A 27152-nucleotide genomic window follows, 5' to 3' on the forward strand; every position below is an offset into this window, starting at 1 on the left:
CTTGCAGAGTTTGGTTTGGCATGATCTGAACCAGAAAATGTGTGGCCTGTAACACTTGGATTAACACTTCTAGATTTCAGTTTACTATTCTTGGTATGTCTTGCTATGATACTTAACGTGTCAGCACCAGGTGAAACTGATCTTTGTATAAGTTCTTGTGTCGGTTCTACAACAGCGTCCTCCTTTTGCTGACTAGGTCCATCAAGAATAACATAATTTCTATTCCCATTCAAGGTTATCTGACAGCATTTTGTTGCCGAAAAATCTTCAATTTTACACTGCGAGTTGATTACAGTATCTTGTACACTGTTTTGGCTTTCTTCCATATCTGCAGAACAAAACAAAAGTATTAAGAAACCCATAACTATGCAAAGTAACATTACAAGTATTTCAAGAATACAATACTTGTCAAAAACATGTCAACGAATACTTGTGCATTATCTATATATTGTCCTTCATGTGATGTGTCCATTTGTCACAACAGTATAAAGGTTTTAAAAATAATATTTTTAACACTAACGAGACCTTAAACCTATGGGGCACACCAGCACCTTTGATTTTCTTCTTCTTTGATAGCATATTGTACATTTTATGTAACTCACCTGACACATTACGCCCATAGACTTATCTAAAGTTGAATATATGAACTAATAAACGATGAACAAGTAACGAAAACCTAAACCTGCAATTTATAAATAACAAGAGATGTGTTTGCCAGAAACACAATGACCCCTACTGCGCCGCTTTGATTTATTAATGTTTTCATCATTTGGCAGGTACAGATAATTATCTCCCTTTGAAGCTTATTACTTCCCTTGAATTTGTTTTTTTATAACTTTTACCTTAAAGTATGACCTTGACCTTTCACCACTCAAATTGTGCAGTTCCATGAGATACACATGCATACCAAATATCAAGTTGCTATCTGAAGCGACATAGAAGTTATGAGCATTTTTCGAAACCTAACCGCGAAACCTAAACGCAAAGTGTGACGGTAAGACAGACGGACAGACGGACGGACTGACTGACTGACTGACGGACGGTCCAATCACTATATGACTCCCTTAGGGGGCATAAAAACAAATTGACACATTCGACTAAATTACTGGTATTGGTCACAACTATACGCTTTGGCCAGTGACCTTACAATTTTACGATGAAGGTAAAACGCAAATTACAATTTCAAAATGATAATATCTTAAGTAGATACAGATATAAATATACATGTTGCACACAAACTGAGACTGATAAGGTATCATGCATTGGGTTTAGAGTAGAGTTTATAGATATAGATATATTTTATGGTGGATCAACACACTGAGTGGAAGAATTAATGGAGGGCCTAAGCATTCCTTAAACTTGACCATTAAGCAATACGTGCTGTTCGATGCACTTTGCACAATTGTGTTAAACACAACACTCACCATTTATATTCCCGATAGTTTTCTTTTCCTGGATGTTTGATACTGTGTTGCCTGTTTTGGGGATTCGACAAGAATCTAATGTAGATTCCTCTCCATGAGATTTTAAAAGATTAAACAAAGAAAATGACAACACACCCTGTTTGAAGGCACATTCTGTACATAAAGGTCTCTTTGCTGAAACATTGTTTTCAAAATAACCCATATAAATAAATAAACTTGTTACAGAAGAACAGCTTGAGCATTTTTCCATAACTTCAGATGGGAGTTTGTCAATTAAATTTTCGGTGGAAAGTGTTTGCTGGACTAATTCTGATGTTGAAGTAGGATCCAATTGCAATGGATTTACCAAATTTATAACCTCTGGACTCTTCCTTTGACTTGATGTAGGGTTTCGATCAAATGCTGATATCTCTATATCTTCAGACCCATACATACTTATAGTTCTAGATAACGACTTATCCAAAGTTGAATCAATTCCTTGGACTGCTTTGATTTCAGAACTACTAACTTCCATTGATTGTACAAGCTTCTGCTCCATATTTGGTTCAGTGGAACTAAACTGCCTAGATGAAGTACATAGCTTGCTACTTTCTTGATTCCCAGGTTGGTCCTTCTCGATCCTAGCGATTTTAAGATTTGATTCAATTCCAACACTTGTGCAAAGCAATTCACCATGCAAATCAGTCTCTAAACTGTTCACCAGTTCATTTGATTGGATAGGTTCTCTTTCAATATCATGTATTGGTGCTTGCTTTACCAAATTTGAAAGTTCACTATTATTAACTGATAATTCACCTTCGAACACACAATGACTAGCAGTTTGCTCTGTGTTAAGGCTACTCGCATAAGTTTTTGGTCGTGTTACGTCGGAAACAGATTGTCTTGCTTTTTCCATGAATATTGACTGTTTCTGTTGTGTAACCAATACATTCTCTCTGCCTTTTTCCATAGACTTTGCATTTTTTTGTTCTATAACCAGTGCACTTTCCCTTACTTTTTTCATGGATATTGCTTTGTTCTGCTTTCTAACCTGTTCACTCTGTCTATATATTCCCATGGACTTATTGTGCTTAAGGTTTGCAGCCCGCGCGCTATGACTGATAGGTCGAGCATAAGGCTTGATAGAAGCACTTTTTTTAGCCCCTTGCGGTAGTTCAGTGGCTGAATTTTCCACAGTTTCATATCGGTCTTTATTAATTATGTTTTCATTGATAAATGTTTGCTGAACCGATTCTAAATTTGATTTCAGATCTACTAAATCTATAACATTTCGGCTCTTAGATCCCTTCAATGTAGAATTCGCATCATTAAGTGATAGAATTACATCTTGAGATCCATACTCTCTGTTTGTTCTATATAACGATTTATCCGAAGTAGATGATCCTAAGCTGTCCTTTACTTCTAAACAATTAATTGATTGTATACACTTCTGTTTCTTGTTTGCCTTAGTCGAACTAGAATTCAAAGCTGAAGAACTTTCTTCCTCCACAGATTTATCACTCGTCATTCTGGATATTCCACTTCTACCTCTTTCAATTGTATCAAAAAATGTAGGGGATAAACTGGATTTCCCATCATAAGAATTAATTAGGTTATACAAAGAAAGCGATAAAACACCCTTCTTTCGTGCGCAATCGATGCATAAGCGCTCGTCGAAATTTTCATAAACCTTTGTTAGACCGAATTCTTCCTTACAGATTGAACAAGTAAAGGTATTCGAAATGAGGTTGTCCAAGAGCAACAAGTGTGTGTTAGTTTGATTACCAACATTGAGAGACTGTTGACTATGTGTCTGCTTTGGTTCATTTGTTACACTTTTATTTGTGGTGCCGTGTTCACGACACTCAAGTTGAGTGTCAACTATTATTGAATTCAAAACAGATTTATCATCTTCCATTTCTGTGTAGGTCTCTTTGTTTCCATCCCATTCACATAACACAATTTCCACAAATTTACCTTCCTCCACATGAGTTTTCATAGCATTCAATTCTTCCTGTGAGTCATTAACAAGAATGTCAATCTGATTCTTACAGTGGATTGATCCTATTTCACTCTTTGATACAGTTTCCTGATGCTTATCTGAAATTGAACCTAGAATAACAGTGGGTTGCATTAAGCCTTGTGACATACACTTTAGTCCATTTGTCTCTAAATTAGAACCATTATTTAACTTATTGGGTATTGTTGTATTTGAGATATTCTGAATATCTCTTTCCTTCAACTTAGCACCCTTCTGTCCGGATACTCTTGAGCTACATCTTGAAGGTTTAGAACTCTTTTGTTTTTCAACTTTTGTGCTACGTTTTGATGGTTTAGAACTCTTTTGTTTTTCAAATTGTGTGCTACGTTTTGTAGGTTTAGAACGACACTGAGGGGTGTTTAATGTGTCAATGTGCTCTTTCTCTTTAGGCAGTTCATATGAAGGGTCGGCACAATATATTCCTTGTGTTTCTCCAGAACATTCTTGTGAAAATACAGCAGCTGTGGATGCACGTCTGTGTCTACTATCAAATGGGTTTGTTGGACCCACAGTGATTGATTTATGTTCTTCTGTATTTACCCTTATATGGGTGCCATTGAGGTCAGGTATACTTTTTGGTAATATTTCACAATTTTGGATTTCCAAGCAGCTGTTGTTATTTTCTATGTGTAAACTCATATCCACTTCTAGTATACCAGAGTGGATGCCTTCTTCATCTGCAAAAAAAAAAAACAGTTTTCAAACTTACATGGACCAATCTAAGTTTTGTAAAGCCATTTTGAACATGCTTTCACATTCAACCATGAAAGGTGAGCAGATGTTTGGGCAAGTGCAGGTCGCAGTGGTGTAGTGGAAATGGTGTACGCCTAGCTCTCGGGAGTTAACAGGTTCGATCCACACTGTGGGAGGGTTCTTAAGATTTCCCCCATACACACCAAGTACCAGTTTTAGTCCCAGGAAATGGATGTTTCAAATAAAACTTAAGCTTTCTATGCAATCGCGCAAAGATAAATAGGTTTAAAACGAATGCCTCCCGTTTGGGAGGATTTACATGGCCAGATCCAGTAATTTTATCTAAAACAAGCAAATTCGTTGAATTGATATCCCCCCGCCATTATACTTCTGGACACAAAAGTTTTCTGGACGGATAGACAACGCCAATGTGCATCATCCTCTTATCCATATATACACTCATACCAAGGTTCAATTAATTTGTCAAAGCACTTCCAAGATATGGCTCCAGACATAAAAAAAGCATTTTTTCAAGATACAAAGGGCCATAACTCATTTATTATCCGATGGTGTACAATGTCATTTGGCATGCATCATCCTCTTATCAATATCTAAACTGATACTAAGTTTCAATGAAATCCGCCAAAGCACTTCCAAGATATGGCTCCGGACACGAAATTGCCGGACAGACGGAAGGAGGGAGGGACAGACGGACTGATGGACGGACAACGCAAAAAACAATATCCCTCCGCCTATGGCGGGGGATAACTAGTTTATGGGCTTTATAGCAATTGGAGTATCGGTAGACAAAATGATGATCAAGTATAGGCATTATAAGAAATATAGACACATACCAAGAGTTAATGATGAAATTGCAGTTGCGTTGTTGCTGTAACTCCAGCTGCCATCTGGCTGAAACTCAACCTCTGTGACCCATGGCGGTACCTTCTTGAGTATGAGCAGAAACAGCCTGAACATTGAGAAGGTGAATAGTACATGTATTATAGAATTTCGGGCTCGTTTGATATTTATAATGAAGTTTTTTTCTTTACCTGTCAATAAACATAGTTTATTAATATCATAATTGTATGACTGAGGAATGATTACATGTATTCTTCAGCAATCACGTATCTTTAAATGAAACTTCAATACTATGCACCAAGAGTCATTGGTTAAAGTACGTTTATATTTCTAGGCTACAAAAGTGCAGAAGAAAATACAATTTTAACATATTTCTAACAAATTAGAGTATGGTAAAAATTATATTGCAAGGATAAGTCCAAGCTGAATACCTGCCCACAACAATATCCGAGTAGTATTAAATATACCTACTTGTCCACAACAATATTTGAGTATGGCTTCTGACAGATGAAACACTTCTTGACAGATTTGCCCTCGTTCATTCTGACCAGAGTCTCAGCCTCCATACACAGGATGTGGGAGCATCTGTCCCCTCGACATGGTGTCACCAGGCGACTCTGTCCTATCTATGAACAGATACACAAATTAACATGACATTTGTTAATATTGCACATATGCCTTCGCATTCCACTATTGTCTCAAAACTCTACTGATTTCAAAATAAAGACTTTATGGTCAATTTTGACCTTTGACCTTGAAGTAGACTTTGACCTTTTCGTCTTATTAAGGCTTACATTTGTGTCATGTTATTCCAAAATCACTCAATAAATGGCAAAGAAATAGCAAAGACTGGAATGTCTATGTTTAATTTGACTTTGGACATCTAAGTGACACCTAAACAAGATGTGTAACATGCAACATGTTGTTTCACTATAATTATTGCTGACATTTGTGCAAAGTTATTTTAAAATCTAACCATAAATGGCAAAGCTATAGAAGTTTGTGCACAGACAGAGTGACTGCTATATGATGCCTTCTTCAAGTGGGGTCATACATGAACAAAGAAACAAGGGCTGTTTGTAAAACATGCATGCCCCCCATATGGGCTCTTAGTTGTAGTGACAGCCATTGTGTAAATATGTTTTTTGACACTGTGACCTTGACCTTTGACCTAGTGACCTGAAAGTCAATAGGGGTCATCTGCGAGTCATGATCAATCTACCTATGATGTTTCATGATCCTAGGCATAAGCTTTCTTGAGTTATCATCGGGAAACCATTTTACAATTTCGGGTCACTGTGACCTTGACCTTTGACCTAGTGACATGAAAATCAATAGGGGTCATCTGCCAGTCATGATCAATGTACCTATCAAGTTTCATGATCCTAGGCATAAGCATTCTTGAGTTATCATCCAGAAACCATTTTACTATTTCGGGTCACCGTGACCTTGACCTTTGACCTAGTGACCTGAAAATCAATAGGGGTCATCTGCCAGTCATGATCAATGTACCTATGAAGTTTCATTATCCTAGGCATAAGTGTTCTTGAGTTATCATCCGGAAATCAATTTTCTATTTCCAGTCACCATGACCTTGACCTTTGACCTAGTGACCTCAAAATCAATAGGGGTCATCTTCGAGTCATGATCAATCTACCTATAAAGTTTCATAATCCTAGGCATAAGCGTTATTGAGTAAATATCCAGAAACCATTTTACTATTTCGGGTCACCGTGACCTTGACCTTTGACCTAGTGACCTGAAAATCCATAGGGTTCATCTGCGAGTCATGATACTACCTATCAAGTTTCATGATCCTAGGCATAAGCGTTCTTGAGTTATCATCCGGAAATCATTTTACTATTTCCAGTCACCGTGACCTTGACCTTTGACCTTGTGACATGAAAATCAATAGGGGTCAACTGCGAGTCATGATAAATCTACCTATCAATTTTCATGATCCTAGGCCTAAGCGTTCTTGAGTTATCATCTGGAAACCATTTTACTATTTCGGGTCACCGTGACCTTGACCTTTGACCTAGTGACCTCAAAATCAATAGGGGTCATCTGCGAGTCATGATCAATGTACCTATGAAGTTTCATGATCCTAGCCCCAAGCGTTCTTGAGTTATCATCCGGAAAACACGTGAAGGACGGACCGACTGACAGACCAACCGACCGACAGACCGACTGACCGACCAACCGACATGTGCAAAGCAATATACCCCCTCTTCTTCGAAGGGGGGCATAATAAATATTCGTGGTTGTTTTGTACCATACAATGAAAAAGATAATAAATTGTTTTGGGTACAGCCAAAGTTGAAAGAAAGAAAGAAAATCAAATCTGGAAAAGTGTTATTTTAGAGAAAAAGTTCTGTTACTTCGCCTAAATCAATGGAGTGGAACAAAATTGAACTTGATCTCAAAGTCATTAGATAGACTCAGATAAAGTGTTTCTGAAAACATTCCAGACCAGTGCTAATTTAAAGAAAATTCAAAGTCAAAGGCCCGTAACTAACTCACTAATCAACTCATAAATCAAAGTATGAATTTTCACCTGGATATAATATACAGAATAAAAGTCATATGACATAACAGGGCAGATGAGGGGGATGTGGGGATGATTTCCAACGGGATATATTGACTTAGCACTTTGATTACATGAAGGAGAAGAACTTCTACTTCCTTACATGATTAAATGAGTGTCAGATATTGACCGATTAAAATTTATTAGATGGGGAGAATGCTGGAGTTTCTGCAATGAGTTGCCCAATTTACTGATCGTGCAAAGTTGACCATTGAAATGGGAAGTAAGAGACATATTAAACTTCTTGAAATTGTTCACAGATGTTCAGAGGTAATTAATTGTGCTTTTTACCTATGATTCTACAACGTTAAATGGCTCATTAAAACAACACTCACAAGTAAAATGATAAGAAGACATTAACCTCTGCTAAAATTAGGGTTTCTGGCAAGGGCAATTAATATGGGAGGCGGAAAACTACAACGGGCGAGGCATGGTATGGTATTGCGCAAGGGGAGTTAGAGGGTTAGGGTTAGGGTTTGGGTTAGTGTTAGGGGTCGGGTTAGGGTTTGGGTTAGCCTAAACCCAACCCTAATCCTAACCCGACCCCTAACCCTAACCCATACCCTAACCCTTTTTTGGCGTTATCACCCCTGACCATGCCTCGCCCGTTGTAGTTTTCCGCCTCCCAATTAATATGGGGTTCATTTACAAAATTAATTTGAGGCTAGTTTACAGGTCAGTTTTTAATCTCATCTGTAAAATGAGACAAATATTTGTAGTGACATTTAAATAAAACTCAATGCTAAATTCTTTTCAATTTACAAGCAAGTAAAAAAAGCAACTGACAATTACACCTGTAAAGGTACAATAATCTAAACTTAAAAAGTACAATCTTTATCTAATTTCAATGACAAACAAGGGACAAAATTGTCACAAAACCAGGTTTTCATTGTGAAAAAAAAATCTGATAAAGGGAGAAAACTCAAACTGAACTTTTGAAATGACCAAAAAAAATTAACTCCCTTTGTAAGTTTTTTTTTTTTTTAAATCTATTTTTAGTCGTGGCGACCTTGACATTGGAGAAATTGACGTGATTCTTTCGTGGGACACACCGTCCCATGATGGTGAACAAATGTGCCAAATGATTTTAAAATCTCACAATGAATGACATAGTTATGGCCAGGACAAGCTCATTTATGGCCATTTTTGACCTTTGAACTCAAAGTGTGACCTTGACCTTGGAGATATCGACGTAATTATTTCGCGCGACACACCGTCCAATGATGGTGAACAAATGTGCCAAATGATTTTAAAATCTGACGATGAACGACATAGTTATGGCTCGGACAAGCTCATTTATGGCCATTTTTGACCTTTGAACTCAAAGTGTGACCTTGACCTTGGAGATATCGACGTAATTATTTCGCGCGACACACCGTCCAATGATGGTGAACAAATGTGCCAAATGATTTTAAAATCTGACAATGAACGACATAGTTATGGCCCGGACAAGCTTATTCCGCCAGCCCGCCAGCCAGCCAGCCCGCCAGCCAGCCAGCCAGCCCGCCCGCATTCGCCAATCTAATAACCAGTTTTTTCCTTCGGAAAACCTGGTTAATAAAACCCATGGGCGTGCTCTGTGAAAAAGGGGTTTAATGCATGTGTGTAAAGTTTCGTCCAAGATAAGCCTTTGCAGTCCAAACAGGCTTATAATTAAACATTTTTCATTTCAAAGAGAGTCTCTTCTTAGCAAAATTTAAGTTAAGGCGGAAATTGTCGTCCCTGATTAGCCTGTACGGACTGCACAGCTTATCCGGGATGAAATTTTTTGCACATGTATTAAATCCCTTTTCACAGAGCGCATCTCCAATATAGGTTTTACACATATATTGCTTATAATAAATGAAATTCAGCCTTTTGAAATCAACCATCCATTTCAGCCTCTATTTAGAAATTAATTAAGCAGTTTAACCATTATTACATACAAAGCAGGTTAAGGGCTAATTATGTGTATTAAACATTATTAAATACACCAATAAAACAACATTAAAACCTAAGTGTGTTTGTTTATATGTGTTTACCCCAAACTACCATACATGATTTGATACTGATTAATAATGATGGGAATCGTGTAATGAGGAGAATAAACAAGAGCACCGCCTTGCGGGTGCAGACCGCTCATCTATTTTCTTTTTAAAGGTGAAGGGACTCTCATTTTCAATCACAAAGGAGGGAGGAGTGGAGTGAAGAGGGGTGTATAGTGTGGGGTTGTGGACATTTATTACATTATCTTCCAAAAAAGCGAAAAAAAAAAAAAAAAAAAAAAAAATCCGGGGGGGGGGGGGGGGGGGGTTGGGGGGGCGATGGGGGGGGTTTGGGTGCGATGGTTGGACGGTATTTCAAACATAACCATTTTTTAAAAAAAAATGGGGGGGGTATAGTGTGAGGGTGTGGTGGTAATTTGTGAGATGATCTTTAAAAAAAAAAAAAAAAAAAAAAAAAAAAAAAAATTAGGGGGGGGGGGGGGTGGGGTGGGGGGGGGGGTATAGTGTGAGGGTGTGGTGGTCATTTGTGAGATGATCTTAAAAAAAAAAAAAAAAAAAAAAAAAAAAATAGGGGGGGGGGAGGGGGGGGAGGGGGGAGGGGGGGGAGGGGAGGGCACGGGGGATGGTTTGGGTGGAGTCTATTGTGGTATGTCAGGTAAGAGTAGTTTCATCAAAGTATCAATCAAATCTAATCATAAATAAAGAAGTTATGGCAATTTTAGCAAAATTTAATAATTTGACCTTGAGAGTCAAGGTCATTCAAAGGTCAAAGTAAAATTAAAGTTGCCAGGTACAGTAACCTCATGATAGCATGTAAGTATTTGAAGTTTGAAAGCAATAGCCTTGATACTTAAGAAGTAAAGTGGATCGAAACACAAAATTTAACCATATATTAAAAGTTACTAAGTCAAAAAAGGGCCATAATTCCGTAACAATGACAACCAGAGTTATGCAACTTGTCCTTTTACTGTACCCTTATGATAGTTTGTGAGTGTTCCAAGTATGAAAGCAATATCTATGATACTTTAGGGGTAAAGTGGACCAAAACATAAATCTTAACCAAATTTTCAATTTTCTAAGTATAAAGGGCCCATAATTCCGTTCAAATGCCAGTCAGAGTTACATAACTTTGCCTGCACGGTCCCCTTATGATAGTTCATAAATCTTGCAAGTATGAAAGCAATAGCTTTGATACTGTAGGAATAAAGTGGACCTAAACACAAAACTTAATCAAATTTTCAATTTTCTAAGTATAAAAAGGGCACATAATTCTGTCAAAATGCCAGTCAGAGTTACATTACTTTGCCTGCACAGTCCCCTTATGATAGTTAGTAAGTGTTGCAAGTATGAAAGCAATAGCTTTAATGCTTAAGGAATAAAATGGACCTAAACACAAAACTTAACCAAAATTGTCAATTTTCTAAGTATAAAAAGGGCACATAATTCTGTCAAAATGCATGCCAGAGTTATCTAAATTTGCCTGCCCAGTCCCCTCATGATAGTAAGTAAGTGTACCAAGTTTGAATGCAATAGCATTGATACTTACTGAGAAAAGTGGAACTAAACGCAAAACTTAACCAAAATTTTCAATTTTTTAAGTATAAAAAGGGCACATAATTCTGTCAAAATGCACGCCAGAGTTATCTAACTTTGCCTGCCCAGTCCCCTCATGATAGTAAGTAAGTGTACCAAGTTTGAATGCAATAGCATTGATACTTTCTGAGAAAAGTGGACCTAAACGCAAAACTTAACCGGACGCCGACGCCAACGCCAACGCCAACGCCAACGCCAACGCCGACGCCGACGCCAAGGTGATGACAATAGCTCATAATTTTTTTTCAAAAAATAGATGAGCTAAAAAGTCAAGGGTTGATTAAATGCTTAACTGAAACCACTTCTCATTTAAGTTGTTTCACTTCTCCCGAATTTCAGCTGAGGAAGAAGTCACTTCTTCCACACTTTTGAACATTGTCTGAACCCTTTATAGAATGTATCATTGAAATACCCCAACTTTAAGATTCTGTCTTAATGAGTGAAGATTAAAACCCTTTGACAGGAAATATATTTGAATGTATACACTATACAATGTACACCCAAATCAGGCAATGTTGTCACTGGTTGAACATATGTAAGGAGTATCTTACCGGACAACAGAGTTTTGCCTTGTAGCTGGTAGACTGGACTCCACTAGAGTCTGTTTGAAACCTGCCCTGGACTGTTGAAATGAACAAATATGGCATAGTTTACAGTAATGAAACAATTACACACAGTCTATACTAGTGGAATCCTAATTTCCAATTTAAAATACACACATAGTAACTTAGAAGTGCAAAATGAACAAGAGGCCCATGAGGGCCTGAATCGCTCTACTGGCTGGAATCAATAGGGCTCAAGCCATCGATAGTATGAACAATCTGAGTAAGTTTTAAACGAACAGACCCAAAATGGGAAATTCATCCCATAAACAAGAAAAAACATAAGAATTAAACTTCAAATGGCTCCTTTTCAACAATAAGTTGGACAAATTTTCTTCACTCTCAATGGGGTTCTGGCCCTTGATGATATAAAACATCCGTTGAAGTTTCAAAAGGATATAACTTTATATGTAAACAAACCAGAAATGTGTTTATCGGAAACACTATGTCCCCTTCTGAGCCGCTTTGATTTTTATTTTATTTTACCTTTCACCTTGAAGGATGACCTTACCCTTGACCTTTCACCACTCAAAATGTGCAGCTCCATGAGATACACATGCATGCTAAATATGAAGTTGCTATCTTCAATACTGCAAAAGTTATGGCAAAATGTTAAAAAATTTCATTTTTTTTACCTTTGACCTTGAAGGATGACCTTGACCTTGGCCATTCACCACTCAAAATGTGCAGCTCCATGAGATACACATGCATGCCAAATATGAAGTTGCTATCTTCAATATTGCAAAAGTTATGGCAAAATGTTTAAAATTTTCATTTTTTTCTCAAATTCAAGGGGACATAATTCTGGACTCATAACTCGATATTGCTCATTTTCATTAGGGTTTGACTCATCATTCTGATAAAGACAATGTGCAAGTTGGGAAATGATTGGATGAAAACTGTGGACTTTATTGCGTAAACAAGCCTTATTTCACAATTTTCTCAAATTCAAGTGGAGATAATTCTGGACTTTTTACTCTGATGTAACCCATTTTCAATAGGGTTTGAGTCCTCATTAAGATCAACACACTGAACAAGTTTGAAAGAATCGGATGTGACTTTATCGGATAAACAAGAGAAAGTCTAACACACACACCCACAGACAGACAGACAGACGGACACCATGCCATCCCATAAGCTCTTCAGGCCTATGGCCAGAAGAGCTAAAAACTAGTAATGCAACACTGATAAAAGAATGAAATATATTCAATAAAACTGCTTACTGTATTGCTTAGCCTCTAGAATACTTGGCATGTTCTTCACAAGCCGTTGAAGAATTGTTCTCATTTCAAGGCGCTTCACCACCGTTATAAACATACAGTATTTCTGAAAAAAAAGATACAGCACTGATCAGATCCATACAAAAATAACAATTGATGCCTTGTCTGTTTTAAACCTAAACAAGATATGTGTTTGTCAGAAACACTATGTCCCCTTTTGCGCCGCTTTGAAGCTATATATTTGACCTTTGACCTTGAAGGATGACCTTGGCCTTTCACCACTCAAAATGTGCAGCTCCATGAGATACACATGCATGCCAAATATCAAGTTGCTATCTTCAATATTGCACAAGTTATTGCAAATGTTAAAGTTGGGGCAAACAAACAAACACACAAACCAACAGACAGGGCAAAAACAATATGTCCCCCAATATATTGGTGGGGGACATAAAAGATGGACCTAGATCACTCATCAATAGAATAGGGTGTGGACAGTTAGACCCTAGGGAAATGACCTGAACATAGTAAAGACAAAACCACTTTACAATGTTACACACCTAATGATATAGTCTTGACCTTTGCAGTATCAAAAATAATCACCGTAAGTCTATATAGGCGGTGCTCTGCTAAAAAGGGATTTAATACATGGGAAAAGTGTTGTTTCACAATAGCCTAAGCAGTCCGCACAGGCTAATCAGGGACGACACTTTCTGCCTTTTAATATTTTTCGTTTCAAGAAAGTTTTTTCTTAGCAAATATCACGTTTAGGCTGAAAGTGGCATTCCTGATTGGCCTGTGTGGACTTCCCACACATGCATTAAACCCCCTTTTCACAGAACACGGCTAATATAAATCATTTGACCATTTGGGCATGGTCAGTTTTGCAGGGGCTCACCTGAGATTCAAAGGAACTGATCTGTTCTGTGCAGCCCAAGATGTCATTAGAACAAACGTTTTAACAAACTTTCATGAACACACTGGCAGCCACGTTTTTCAACAGACCAGAACGATTTTCATACACATCCAAGATATTTAAACAAATATTCTGACCAAGTTTCATAAAGATTCATGAAGCCATATAAGGACAAATGCCCCACCCCCTGGTGGCCATGTTTTTCAAGCAACTGGAACCATTTTCGAACTGGTCAGAGATATAATTGTGACAAATGTTCTGACCAAGTTTCATGATGATCGGACAATAAATGTGGCTTCTAGAGTGTTAACAAGATTTTACTAAAGCTATATTAGGAAAAATGCCACGACCCCCTTGGCGGCCATGTTTTTCCACCAACTGGAAACATTTTCGAACACATCCAAGACATCATTGGGACAAATTGTCTGGCCAAGTTTCATGATGATGGGACAATAAATGTGGCCTCTAGAGTGTTCATAAGGTTTAACTAAAGCAATTAATTATATCCATATTAGGAAAAATGCCCCACCTGGTGGCCATGTTTTTAAAGCAACCGAACCCATTTTCGAAATCATCCAAGACGTCATTTGGACAAATCTTCTGACCAAACATTTCATGAAGATTGGACAATTAATGTGGCCTCTAGAGTATAAACAAGGCAAATGTTGACGCCGCACAACGGACGACGCACAACACACAACGCAAGACAGACAAAAGGCGATCACAAAAGCTCACCATGAGCACATTGTGCTCAGGTGAGCTAAAAAGTGTTAACCTTATCAGACTGTTTAAATCACATGACCCTCAAGAGTAATTTATTGAGAACATGGGACATTATTGGAATAAACTTCCAGTGGTAAAAGACCACTATATGTTTATACAATCCAAGTATGAAATCCCTGACCCTTGCTGTTATTTAGAACAGTAATTTAGCATGTATGTCCAAGGGGTATGACATTCACAAATTTAGAAACGGAACCATATATGATGTTAAACATCAAACATTAAACCCCTGATCCACGTGGTTTCAGATATGATTTCTTAAGTTAATTACTATACAAGTCTTCATAAATCATATGACCAATTGGTGATTAATCATTAGCAATTTTTGATCACAGGGACATGGTCTGAACAAACTTCATACAGGACCTCTATCTGATGCATTGTAACATACCATACATAAATTTTCAAAGTTCCATGATATATGAACAATATGAGTCAATATTTATCATGCAACCCCTTCAGCAAGGCATGTTTGGACACCAGAGCATGGTTTAAACAAAGTTTATTTGAAGAACTGATGACTAAATGGTATTACACACTGAGTACTAAACCTCATGTAGCATTGCCGGTTGAAGGGCTTAGGAGAACACTATAATGCCCATAATACTCATAGCATGTTTCTTTGTAAATTGTATTAACAAATATGCTTAACCATTTATTGCAAGAAAGAAAGACAATTTCGGTTTGTTAAATAAGTAGTTTAACATTTCAATCTCCCTTTGACCGTTCAATTACATCACATTGGAATCTTAATACAGCAATGCCTAAAGCTGTACTTGTGGGATCTGGTGTGACAACAATGCCAACCAAATTTTATGTTGATATGTAATCTGGGCAAGTTCGTTTCCTATTGGATAAAAAGTGAATTCTCTATAGAGATAACAGCTCTCAAATGTTGGCAAATCAGCTCATTCTGAGAAAACTGGGCTAAATGCATGTGCGTTAATTGTCACACCAGGTAAGCCTGTGCAGAACCAGACTTAAATAGAAATGATGGGTACCGACACAAAGGTTGCCTATACCAATAGCTCAAAAACACTTTACTTATATAAGTGTTGAAAGGCTAAATTGACAGGACATAACTATATGCTTCTAGCATCAATGTCTACCTTTGTTTCTTGAGGACCTAATTCCACTGACAGTGTGGTGTTATATTTGGCAAGAGCACAGGCTCTGGTGATGTCAACTGGTCTGTGCACAGAAGATTCCTTGTCATTCACCTACAAACACACCATTTCTATAAATGCTGACCAAGTTATGCTGCAATAAATATTTAAGGCCATCTGCACAAATTCTCTATCATCACAAGACCTTTTTCATGCGTAATTGTATTATAAAAAAATGCTTACCTGTATATGAACTCTCTGTGATCCTACAAAAACCATGCAGTCAGGGATACGGTCCTTACAATGTCCAAGTAGCAAGTCATATTCACAAAACCTGCAAAATAATTTAAGATGCCATCAACAGCATGATTTGTGAAGTTATAACAGTATTTCTGTCCATATTTCATATAAATATTTGGTCTATATGTATTTACAGTCATTAAAATCAGCAATCTCACTCAACATTCCCAAGATCATTCAATTACTTGACAGTCATATGACAAGTCTATCTATAAAATAATGAAACTTGTAGTAATTAATGTTGAGGGCTTCTGGAGACAATGGCATTGTTTTATGGCTTATTTTATTGCCCAATTTCCCTGCTCAAACAGTCAATAGTAGTAGCAGCCTGTCATCACTTGTAGACTTTTATGCGAAGAAAAAGAAAACAGTGTCTACCATATTCACATGATAATTAATTTAACAATTAACAATAAGAAAATTTACCTAAGATGTAGCTCCACATTTCTCATTCCTTTACTGTCCCTGAAAATAAACATAACAAAATCAAGTAAACAATGACATACACTGTATGATACAGCAAGATTACATATCTAACATCCCATTTCCACTTTCCACTAGTTATCTCTTATACCAAAACAAATGTTTCAACCTTAGGAAAATACACAACTTTTTATTTAAGTCTGCCATTTTATGATGAACTCAAAGAGATGTAAAATCACTTCTAGGAATGAATGCCACCAGTGAAAGTCAAGTTTTTTTTACTTTCAATACATTTTTGACTTTCAATACACTAAATGTACTAGATGTACACCATTATACGTTTTTTTTAGTTCAGACCATACTTATTTGAAAATGTGTTGTATACTATACACTAAGCTTTGTCCCATACTCTTTTGCTACTTACAATTTTTTTTATTTTAATAAAAAACTAATTTTATGATGCGTTTAACAAGAAATTTCATTTTTTTGTATTATATAAAGGAAGAGATGAACATGATTTGCATTTCATATTACGCTGACATGCAACATAACCTGAAGTGTGCACTTACGTTGAAGTCTCAATCATCTTGCTCATTGCTGGACTGATATTGATGATCATTTTGCACATAGGAATTTTTCTGTTGTTAACTGAAACAAGAGACAAAATTGTCACAAACCAGGTTTTCAATGTGAAAAAAAGTCTGATAAAGGGAGACAACTCAAACTGAACTGATTGTTTATAATTAAACCCCTTTGATTCCAAATAAATCTATTTTTAGTTGTGGGGACCTTGACCTTGGAGATATTGACGCAATTCTTTCGCCATGATGGTGAACAAATGTGCCAAATGATTTAAAAATCTCACAATGAATGACATAATTATGGCCCTGACAAGCTCATTTATGGCCATTTTTGACATTTGAACTCAAAGTGTGACCTTGACCTTGGAGATATTGACGTTATTCTTTTGGCGACACACCGTCTTATATGGTGAACAAATGTGCCAAATCATTTAAAAATCTCACAATGAATGACAAAGTTATGGCCCGGACAAGCTTGTTCCGCTCGCTTGCCAGCATGCCCGCCAGCCGACATTCGCCAATCTAAAAACCAGTTTTTTTCTTCGGAAAACCTGGTAAAAAGCACTCAATAAAGCATGTGTCAATACTTAAGTGAACACTTAAAGCTTATTCTCCAAGAAAGTTACATAAAACAAGATGTGTTTGTGAAACACAATGTCCCCCTATATGACGTTTGACCTTGAAGGATGACCTTGACCTTGACCCTTCACCACTCAAAATGTGCAGCTCCATGAGATATTCATGCATGTCAAATATAAAATTTCTAGCTTCAATATTGCAGAAGTTACATTACATGAGCAACTTTGACCCATATATTTGACCTAGAAGGGTGACCTTGACCTTGACCTTTCACCACTCAAAATGTGCAGCTCCATGAGATACACATGCATGCCAAATATCAAGTTGCTATCTTCAATATTGCAAAAGTATTCATAAAATAAGCGATTTGGGCCACATATATTTGACCTCTGACCTTGAAGGATGACCTTGGCCTTGACCTTTCACCACTCAAAATGTGCAGCTCCATAAGTTACACATGGATGCCAAATATCAAGTTGCTACATGTATCTTCAATATTGCAAAAGTATTCATAAAATAAGCCATTTGGGCCACATATATTTGACCTCTGACCTTGAAGGATGACCTTGACCTTTCACCACTCAAAATGTGCAGCTCCATAAGATACACATGCATGTCAAATATCAAGTTGCTATCTTCAATATTGCAATAGTATTCATAAAATGAGCGGTTTTGGCGACATATATTTGACCTCTGACCTTGACCTTTCACCACTCAAAATGTGCAGCTCCATGAGATACACATGCATGCCAAATTTCAAGTTGCTATATTCAATATAGCAAAAGTTATTGCAAAATTTTAAAGTTGGCGCAAACCAACCAACAGACCAACCAACCAACAGACAGGTCAAAAACAATATGTCCCCCACTACTATAGTAGGGGAAATAAAAATAAGGGAAAGTTGTTTTTTTTAAGTTCTGAAAAATCTGAAACTTGATCTGTAAGTCATGCAGGTAGACTCACACACCAAAACTAAGGTAAATATCTGCAAACGTTTAGCAAAAAAATCAGGAATACTGTTATTGTACTGAGAATTTCTTAAGTCCAAGGGCTATAACTATGCAAGAAATTAATAGATTGGAAGAAAACTGGAACTTGATCTATAAATCATGCAGGTAGACTCAAATACCAAAAATCAGGTAAATATTGCAAAGCATTTTGGTAAAAAAATCCTGGTAAAGTTATTATTTTTCAGAAAATTCCCCATGACAGAAGTCCATAACTTAACCAAAAATCAATGGAGCGAAATGAAACTCAAACTAGATTTGTAACTCAAACTTTCCGCTTTGATGATATTTTTTGTTTTAAAAAATGTCTCTTTTTATCAAAAATAAAGTTTAAGCGTAAAGTGTTGTCCCTTATCAGCCTGTGCTGAATGCAAAGTCTAATCTGGACGACACTTTATGCACATGCATTAAACCCCTTTTTTCACAGAGCACAGTCCATATTTAAGTTCAAATAAATGCTAGCGATAACAGTAACTACAGCATAGCATTTTATTAAACTAGGCTTCCAAAATGTATCTGAAAATTTGTGTCAATAAAATATAACTGCCTTCATATGCATAACAATAAAATGATTCTTTCTGACAACAGACAAGACATCCTTACGCAGACTTTTATCGCAACTATTTTATATCAGAAAGTCATACAAAAGTGTGTATTAAAATTATATGCTTATATATAACATATATATATATATATATAACATGTATTATATTAAATCTTGCTTGTCAGTTCTGTTAAGTTATGTGACTTACTTAGTATTTTTCCCAGGAGGGCAAAGGGGCATGGCGCATTACTTTCAAAGAGGGCATTTTAACGCGCAGTTTAGGCAAAATAGGGCAAAAACGTTCCGTCGAAAACTGATTTTGGGAGAAACATGTTATCGCATCAGACGCAGTTGTGGAAAAACATAAAAATATAAACAAGCACATTTAATGGTAATTGGTGTATTTAACTTACTTTGATTTATATTAATATATTTACATTGCAATGTCCATTTAAGTTCCATGTTGTTTCAATAAATTGTACAGCACAACAAACATAGTAAAGCAATATATGCAATTGAATCTGATTATACACAGATCCACTAGCATATAAATGAAAACATGTTTGTCTTATCCCATTTTCTTACGATAATCTTGTCAGATGTTTGAACTTAGCAAGTTAAACTGAACGCTAACACGTTGCAAACGCTCAAAATACATCCACTGAGTAGATAACTTATAAATATGTTCTTGGTATCTAAAACATTTTTAGGCATCGTTGATTATCACAGGCATTTCATTTATCCCTTCTAAATGTATGATCTCCATCGTAAATTCGATCGTAATTTGCCATTTTTGCAGAGTCACAATTTAATTCTTTATAGTCCGCCATCTTGTTGAAATGATGTAAGCAACAGGTGAGCATAGCAACGTACAATCGTATAAAACGTCCGTCTAATAAAAGATTCGCATTTTGTTTAATAAGTACATATTACAGTAATTGTTTCAATAATTAATTATTTTAAAGACGATAACGATAAAGATATTGATACTTATTTGTGTGGGTTTTTTTAATTTAATTACACACATGTACGCGTAAAAAATATATGTTTTGATATACTGAATTAAGCACAATATCCACCAGGATAACATAGAGGTTTTCATCAAAAGTCTCCTTAGTACCGTAACTGTCCATGATTTTATCGTGGAGGAAATACACATTACAGATCGATTAGTGTGCTTGGTATAACAAAGCCACTGAAATTATCGATTGATATTGACACAGGGTTATTCACCCATGACTTATTCACAACCGCGCGAATCTTCGCTACCTTAGGGCCATAATCTGGTACTAGTCGGCTTAGAAGTTTGGTTAAGAGGCAATTTATCAATAAGGGCGCACGGCAGAAAACAGTGAGTGCTCATGAAAGGGCAGGGCGGCAGCCTTTGGAAATGGCAGCGTGGCGCTAAATGGCTTTGAAAGAGGCCACATATATTTGACCTCTGACCTTGAAGGATGACCTTGACCTTTCACCACTCAAAATGTGCAGCTCCATGAGATGCACATGCATGCAAAATATCAAGATGCTATCTTCAATATTGCAAAAGTATTTATAAAATAAGCGATTTGGGCCACATATATTTGACCTCTGACCTTGAAGGATGACCTTGACCTTGACCTTTCACCACTCAAAATGTGCAGCTCCATGAGATACACATGCATGCCAAATATCAAGTTGCTATCTTCAATATTGCAAAAGTATTCATAAAATGAGCGATTTTGGCCACATATATTTGACCTCTGACCTTGAAGGATGACCTTGACCTTTCACCACTCAAAATGTGCAGCTTCATGAGATACACATGCATGCCAAATATGAAGTTGCTATCTTCAATATAGCAAAAGTTATTGCAAAATGTTAAAGTTGGCGCAAACAGACAGACCAACAGACAGACCAACAGACCAACAGACAGACCAACAGACAGGGCAAAAACAATATGTCCCCCACTACCATAGTGGGGGACATAAAAATGCCCAGTCCCTTGGCAGCCATGTTTTTCAAGCAAAGGTTACCATTTTTTAACTCATCCAAGATATCATTGGGACAAATCATCTGAGCAAGTTTCATGAAGATCGGAAAATAAATGTGGCCTCTAGAGTGTTAACATGATTTTACTATAGCCATATAAGGAAAAATGCCCCGCCCCCTGGAGGCAACGTTTTACAACCAACCGGCATCATTTTCGAACTAGTCCAAGATATTATTGGGATGAATCTTCTGACCAAGTTTCATGAAGATTCGACAATAAATGTGGTCTCTAGAGTGTTAACAAGATTTTACTATAGCTATATATAGCCATATAAGGAAAAATGCCTCGCCCCTAGGCAGCCATGTTTTTCAAGCAAACGTGACCATTTTCGAACTCATCTAAGAGACCAATCTTCTGACCAAATTTCATGACGATTGGACAATAAATGTGGCCTCTAAAGAGTTAACAAGACAAATGTTAACAGCGCACGACGGACAAAAGGCAATCACAAAAGCTCACCATGAGCACATTGTACTCAGGTGAGCTAAAAAGGGCATGGCGCGGCGCCATGCTTAAACAGCCTGGATAAAGCACGACTTACTTGTTTTCACATCCATTGGTATCGCACAAAGTATGTAGCTCAGTGTTTTGTAGCAATCATCTTCAACCATACAGTGTCCTGTAACATCATCTGTCAGGAGCAAGTTTGTTTTCACTGGAACTTAGCATAAAAAATTATAAAAAATTAATAATAATTGCACAAATTGAATTAAATATAAATGAGTCGTGCTACATGTAAGAGAAAACTGGGTTTCATGCGTGTGCATAAAGTGTCACCTCAGATTAGCCTGTGCAGTCAGGGATAATACTTCCAGTGAGGGTTTTTATCTGATTTTGGGGAAAGGGCCTGGCCTTTTATGAGGGGAAAAAAAAGTGCGCAAAACCCCAGATTTTGGGGAAAGTAAGAAAAGTCTTAAATAATCAATTTAACATATTTAACTCTTTTTAAATTTACTTCAAAGCAACAGATAATTTAATTATGCAATCTTTTTCTAATTTCTACACTGGATCAGGTTCACTTGGTTAAAAATATATTTATTTTTTTAGATATCATTGTTTTGGGGAAAATCTCTGTAAGGCCAAAACAAAAATATTGCTTTGTCACAGACGTGACTAATACCCCAACATGCCACATTGACACATAATATTTTGCAAGTTGTCTTCACAAAATACAGCAGACACCATGCTCAATGTTTAAAACGCACTTAGTGACCCCATGACCTAGTTTTTTACCTGGCATGCCCTATTTTCGAACTTGACCTACACATCATCTAGATACAACTTCTGACAAAGTTTGGTGAAGCTCAGATGAAAACTACTTGAATTAGAGAGCGGACAATATGCTCAATGTTTAAAACCCTTAAAATGTTTGACCCCGTGACCTCATTTTTGACCCAGCATGACCCATATTCGAAATTGACCTAGACATCATCTAGATAAAACATCTGACCAAGTTTGGTGAAGATCTGATGAAAACAACTCGAACTAGAAATGAAGCGGAAGCGGCCGACGCATATCATACATGTTTGTCCCAGGGGCGCCCCAGGGTTGGTAATTGGGCCATGCATAATTGAAATTGACCATATTGTCATAAGAGATATTCAGTATCAGTTTGAAGTAAATCGGTGTAGAAATGAAGAAGTAAATGTAAAATAACCTAAAAAAGTGAGTGAAAATCCCTGACCCAGCCCCACTCCAACCCCCCTAACTTTTGACCCAGGGGTCAGATCAAAATTCCAAATAGTGCACTGTCGCACATATGCTCATAGCTACCATGTGTGTAAATTTCACAGTTTTAGTGCTAATAGTGCAGGAGGAGATAGTGGCCAGGACGGACAGACAGACGGCGGAGATAACTACATAATAGATTTCAAAATCTAAAAGCAGACCCTAAGTTCAAGGTCAAGGTCACAGGGGTCAAACATTTTATGCACATGGAAAGGTATTCACATGCTTACCAAATATGAAAGCAATATCTGAAGGGACACAGTAGGTATGAGCTTTTTTCGAATCGTGGTGGCAGATTTCGAAACCTGAAGGTTGAGCTCAAGTTCAAGGTCATGCTCACAGGGGTCAAAAATTGTATGCCCATGGAAAGGTGTTGTTGAGAGATACACATGTATACCAAATATGAAAGCAATATCTGAAGGGACACTGTAGTTATGAGCTTTTTTCGAATCGCTGTCTCAGATTTCGAAACCTGAACGCTGACCTCAAGTTCAAGGTCAAGGCCACAAGGGCAATAAAAATGTATGCACATGGTAAGTTGTTGTCTAGATACACATGCATACCAAAAATGAAAGCAATATCTGAAGGGACACAGTAGTTATGAGCCTTTTTCGAATCGCGGTCGCAGGAAAATCTCTGACCCGGCCCCACCCCAAGCCCCTTAACTTTTGACCCAGGGGTCAGATCAAAATTCCGTCACTGTCAAGGTCGCACATATGCTCATAGGTATAATGTTTGTAAGTTTCAAGGTACTAGTGCTAATAGTGTAGGAGGAGATAGTGGCCAGGACGAACAGACAGACGGACGGAGGAAATAACCACATAATCCCCACTTTTTCTCCGAAAAGCGTGGGGACAAATAGAGAGCGGACACTTAATACAGATCGACCGACCAACAGACAGACCATCAGACAAGCCGCAGCAAGTCTGACAAGCTCACTCCTATATACCCCCCTAAACTTCGTTTGTTGGGGTATAATAACGTTGTGGTTACTGTTCCCCATCCAAGCCTATTATTTTGCTGCGACCCTACAACATTTTATTCAAAATTAAAAGAATAAAGAAAAAAAATGTACCCCAGGAAAGGTTTTTAGCCACGCCGTCTTTTTTAATGGATTGCGATTTTTATGCAAGCACCGTTAGCCTCAAAGGCGAGGTGCTTTATGTATTAAATGCATGGAGCGTCTACGATGCGATGGAGAAATCATCTTCTTCATCAATTTTATTTAATGTGTTACGTAAAAAGTGCAACCATGCTCTGGCCACTTGAGTTGAAGCCATGAATTGACCATTTATCCTAATTATCCCCACGCTTTTTGAAAAAAAGGTGGGGATATTGTGGTTATCTCCGCCGTCCGTCCGTCCGTCTGTCTGTCTGTCCGTCCTGGCCACTATCTCCTCCTACACTAAAAGCACTAGAACCTTGAAACTTACACACATGGTAGCTATGAGCATATGTGCGACCCTGCACTATTTGGAATTTTGATCTGACCCCTGGGTCAAAAGTTATAGCGGTTGGGGTGGGGCCGCGTCAGAAATTATCACTCATTTTTTTAGGTTATTTTACATTTACTTCTTTATTTCTACACCGATTCACTTCAAATTGATACTGGACCTCTCTTATGACAATACGGTCAATCTCACCCATGCATGGCCCCATTCCCAACCTTGGGGCGCCCCGCCCACATAGGCCACACCCACCAAAAATTTCCATTTACTATAATTTTTTCATTTCTACACGGATTCACTTCAAATTGATACTGAACTTTTGTTATGACATTAGGGTCAATCTCAACTATGCATGGCCCCAATCCCAACCCTGGGGCGCCCGCCCACATAGGCCACACCCACCAAAAAATTCCATTTACTATAATTTTTTCATTTCTACACCGATTCACTTCAAATTGATACTGAACTTCTCTTATGACATTAGGGTCAATCTCAACTATGCAAGGCCCCATAACCAACCCTGGGGCCCCGCCCACATAGACCACACCCACCCAAAATTGCCTTTACTATAATTTCTTCATTTCTACACCGATTCACTTCAAATTGATATTGAACTTCTCTTATGACAATACGGTCAATCTCAACTATGCATGGCCCCATTACCAACCCTGGGGCCCCGCCCACATAGACCACACCCGCCCAAAATTGCCTTTTACTATAGTTTCTTCATTTCTACACCGATTCACTTCAAATTGATACTGAACTTCTCTTATGACAATACGGTCAATCTCAACTATGCATGGCACAATTACCAACCCTGGGGTGCCCTGCCCACATATGTCACACCCACCCAAAATTGCCTTTTACTATAACTTCTTCATTTCTACACCAATTCACTTCTAATTGATGATGAACTTCTCTTATGACAATACGGTCAATCTCAGCTATGCATGGCCCCATTACCAACCCTGGGGCACACCTAGGTCAAACATTCGGCGTGGGGATACGCGTCGGCCTCTGCCGCGCCATTTCTAGTCTGCAGTTAAAATGGTTTATGTTATATTGCCTATGTATGTATTGGAAAAAAGCCGTTCAACAAAATAAAATAAAAAATAAAATGTTTTTCATACCTACCTACCCTAATTTTGTTTGGCCCGTATAAACCTGAACCAAAACATTATTTTGTCTTGGCCTAAGTGGGAAAAAATTTGTCTAAGGGAAAGTGCCGAAATTCGGAGGGTTTCAAAGAAGGAAAAAACAAGAGACAAAATTGTCACAAAACCAGGTTTTCAATTTGAAAAAAAAAGTCTGATAAAGGGAGACAACTCAAACTGACCTGATTGTTTATAATTAACCCCCTTAATTCAAAATAAATATATTTTTAGTTGTGGCGACCTTGACCTTGGAGATATTGACGTAATTCTTTCATGCGACATACCGTCCAATGATGGTAAACAAATGTGCCAAATGATTTTATAATGTCACAATGAATGACATAGTTATGGCCCTGACAAGCTCATATATGGCCATTTTTAACCTTTGAACTCAAAGTGTGACCTTGACCTTGGAGATATCGACGTAATTCTTTCGCACAACATACCATCTAATGATGGTGAACAAATGTGCCAAATGATTTTAAAATTTCACAATGACGAATTCGCCAATCTAATAACCAGTTTTTTCCTTCGAAAAACCTGGTTAAAACCTGCTTTCAGAATAAACTTGTTTTTTTTTCTAAGAAAAGACTTAATTGAAATAAAAAATACCATGGCATTGGAAACTGTCTTTAACTTGGCACAGTCTGTCATCGCCATGAAACGGCAGTTTCACTTTGGCCATAGCAGATTGTTGCAGCCCATTCACGGCAACCACCCCAATCACATGAGGAGATGAGGTGTTCCAGTAATTTTTGGGAACACAGTAAATTGTTCCCTGTACTTCATCCAGTTTTTGCCAGAAGCATGTGTCCCCACCTGACAAAAACACGGGGGACGCAAACACAATGTAACTGCTGACATCTTGAGGTCCACCTTTTATGTTAAATGGAGGCTGCCATGACAACAGCAGATCTTTGTTGACAAATTTCAGGGATAGGTAGTTTGGCGAGTTCATTATTTCTGAAAAAGCATAAAAGTATCTTTTATTCTCATAGGATTTAGTCAACTACTCCGATAAGGAAACTTAATATTTTCCTGTAATTCGAATGATTCATACAATACATAAAAAAAGATTTCAGAATACACTTTTATATAGATTAGTTTTTGGCTAAGATGGCCACTCGACACAAATAGACAGCAATCTGAAATATATGACACAACAATAATAAGACATGTCTTAAACATGATTTTGAGTTGGTAGTTTAGGAATATTTTTTTTATCAATATGATCTAAAGGTAGAAATGTGGTTCTTTAACATGAAAAAACCTTCTTGTATTCTTTAAAATGTGTGACATTGATAAAATGTTATGTTGAAATGCATGATAAAATTATAGAGCGGGCAACCCCTATTAAAACAAGAGATGTGTTTGTCAGAAACACAATGCCCCCTACTGCGCCGCTTTGATTTAAACATTTTTGTTTTGATTATATCCCTTTAAAAAATATTACTTCCCTCGTAAAAATGATCTGTACCTGCCAAATGATAAATATAAAATATCTCCCTTTAAAGCTTGTTACTTCCCTTGGATTTGTTTTTTTACCTTTGACCTTGAAGGATGACCTTAACC

General features: G+C 37.4%; 2 protein-coding genes across 5 annotated transcripts in view; both read right to left on the bottom strand.

The window, feature by feature from the left end:
- The window catches only part of LOC127860137 (uncharacterized), a 355128-nt gene that overhangs the window by 21079 nt on the left and 306897 nt on the right, over nt 1–27152 (bottom strand). The window lies entirely within an intron of this gene.
- Nucleotides 1–27152, bottom strand: part of LOC127860138 (uncharacterized) — a 49309-nt gene that overhangs the window by 21079 nt on the left and 1078 nt on the right. Inside the window, exons 2-13 of the mRNA XM_052397993.1 lie at nt 26193–26543; nt 21792–21911; nt 17080–17158; nt 16514–16552; nt 16031–16121; nt 15791–15901; nt 12989–13091; nt 11715–11785; nt 5470–5624; nt 4992–5107; nt 1425–4121; nt 1–328 (exon numbers count right to left, since the gene is read on the bottom strand). Coding sequence (XP_052253953.1) covers nt 1–328; nt 1425–4121; nt 4992–5107; nt 5470–5624; nt 11715–11785; nt 12989–13091; nt 15791–15901; nt 16031–16121; nt 16514–16552; nt 17080–17158; nt 21792–21911; nt 26193–26538 — 4256 coding nt within the window. The 5' untranslated portion in view covers nt 26539–26543. The remainder of the gene's footprint in view (nt 329–1424; nt 4122–4991; nt 5108–5469; nt 5625–11714; nt 11786–12988; nt 13092–15790; nt 15902–16030; nt 16122–16513; nt 16553–17079; nt 17159–21791; nt 21912–26192; nt 26544–27152) is intronic.

This window comes from Dreissena polymorpha, chromosome 15 (assembly GCF_020536995.1).
Source record: "Dreissena polymorpha isolate Duluth1 chromosome 15, UMN_Dpol_1.0, whole genome shotgun sequence".
NCBI lineage: Eukaryota > Metazoa > Mollusca > Bivalvia > Myida > Dreissenidae > Dreissena > Dreissena polymorpha.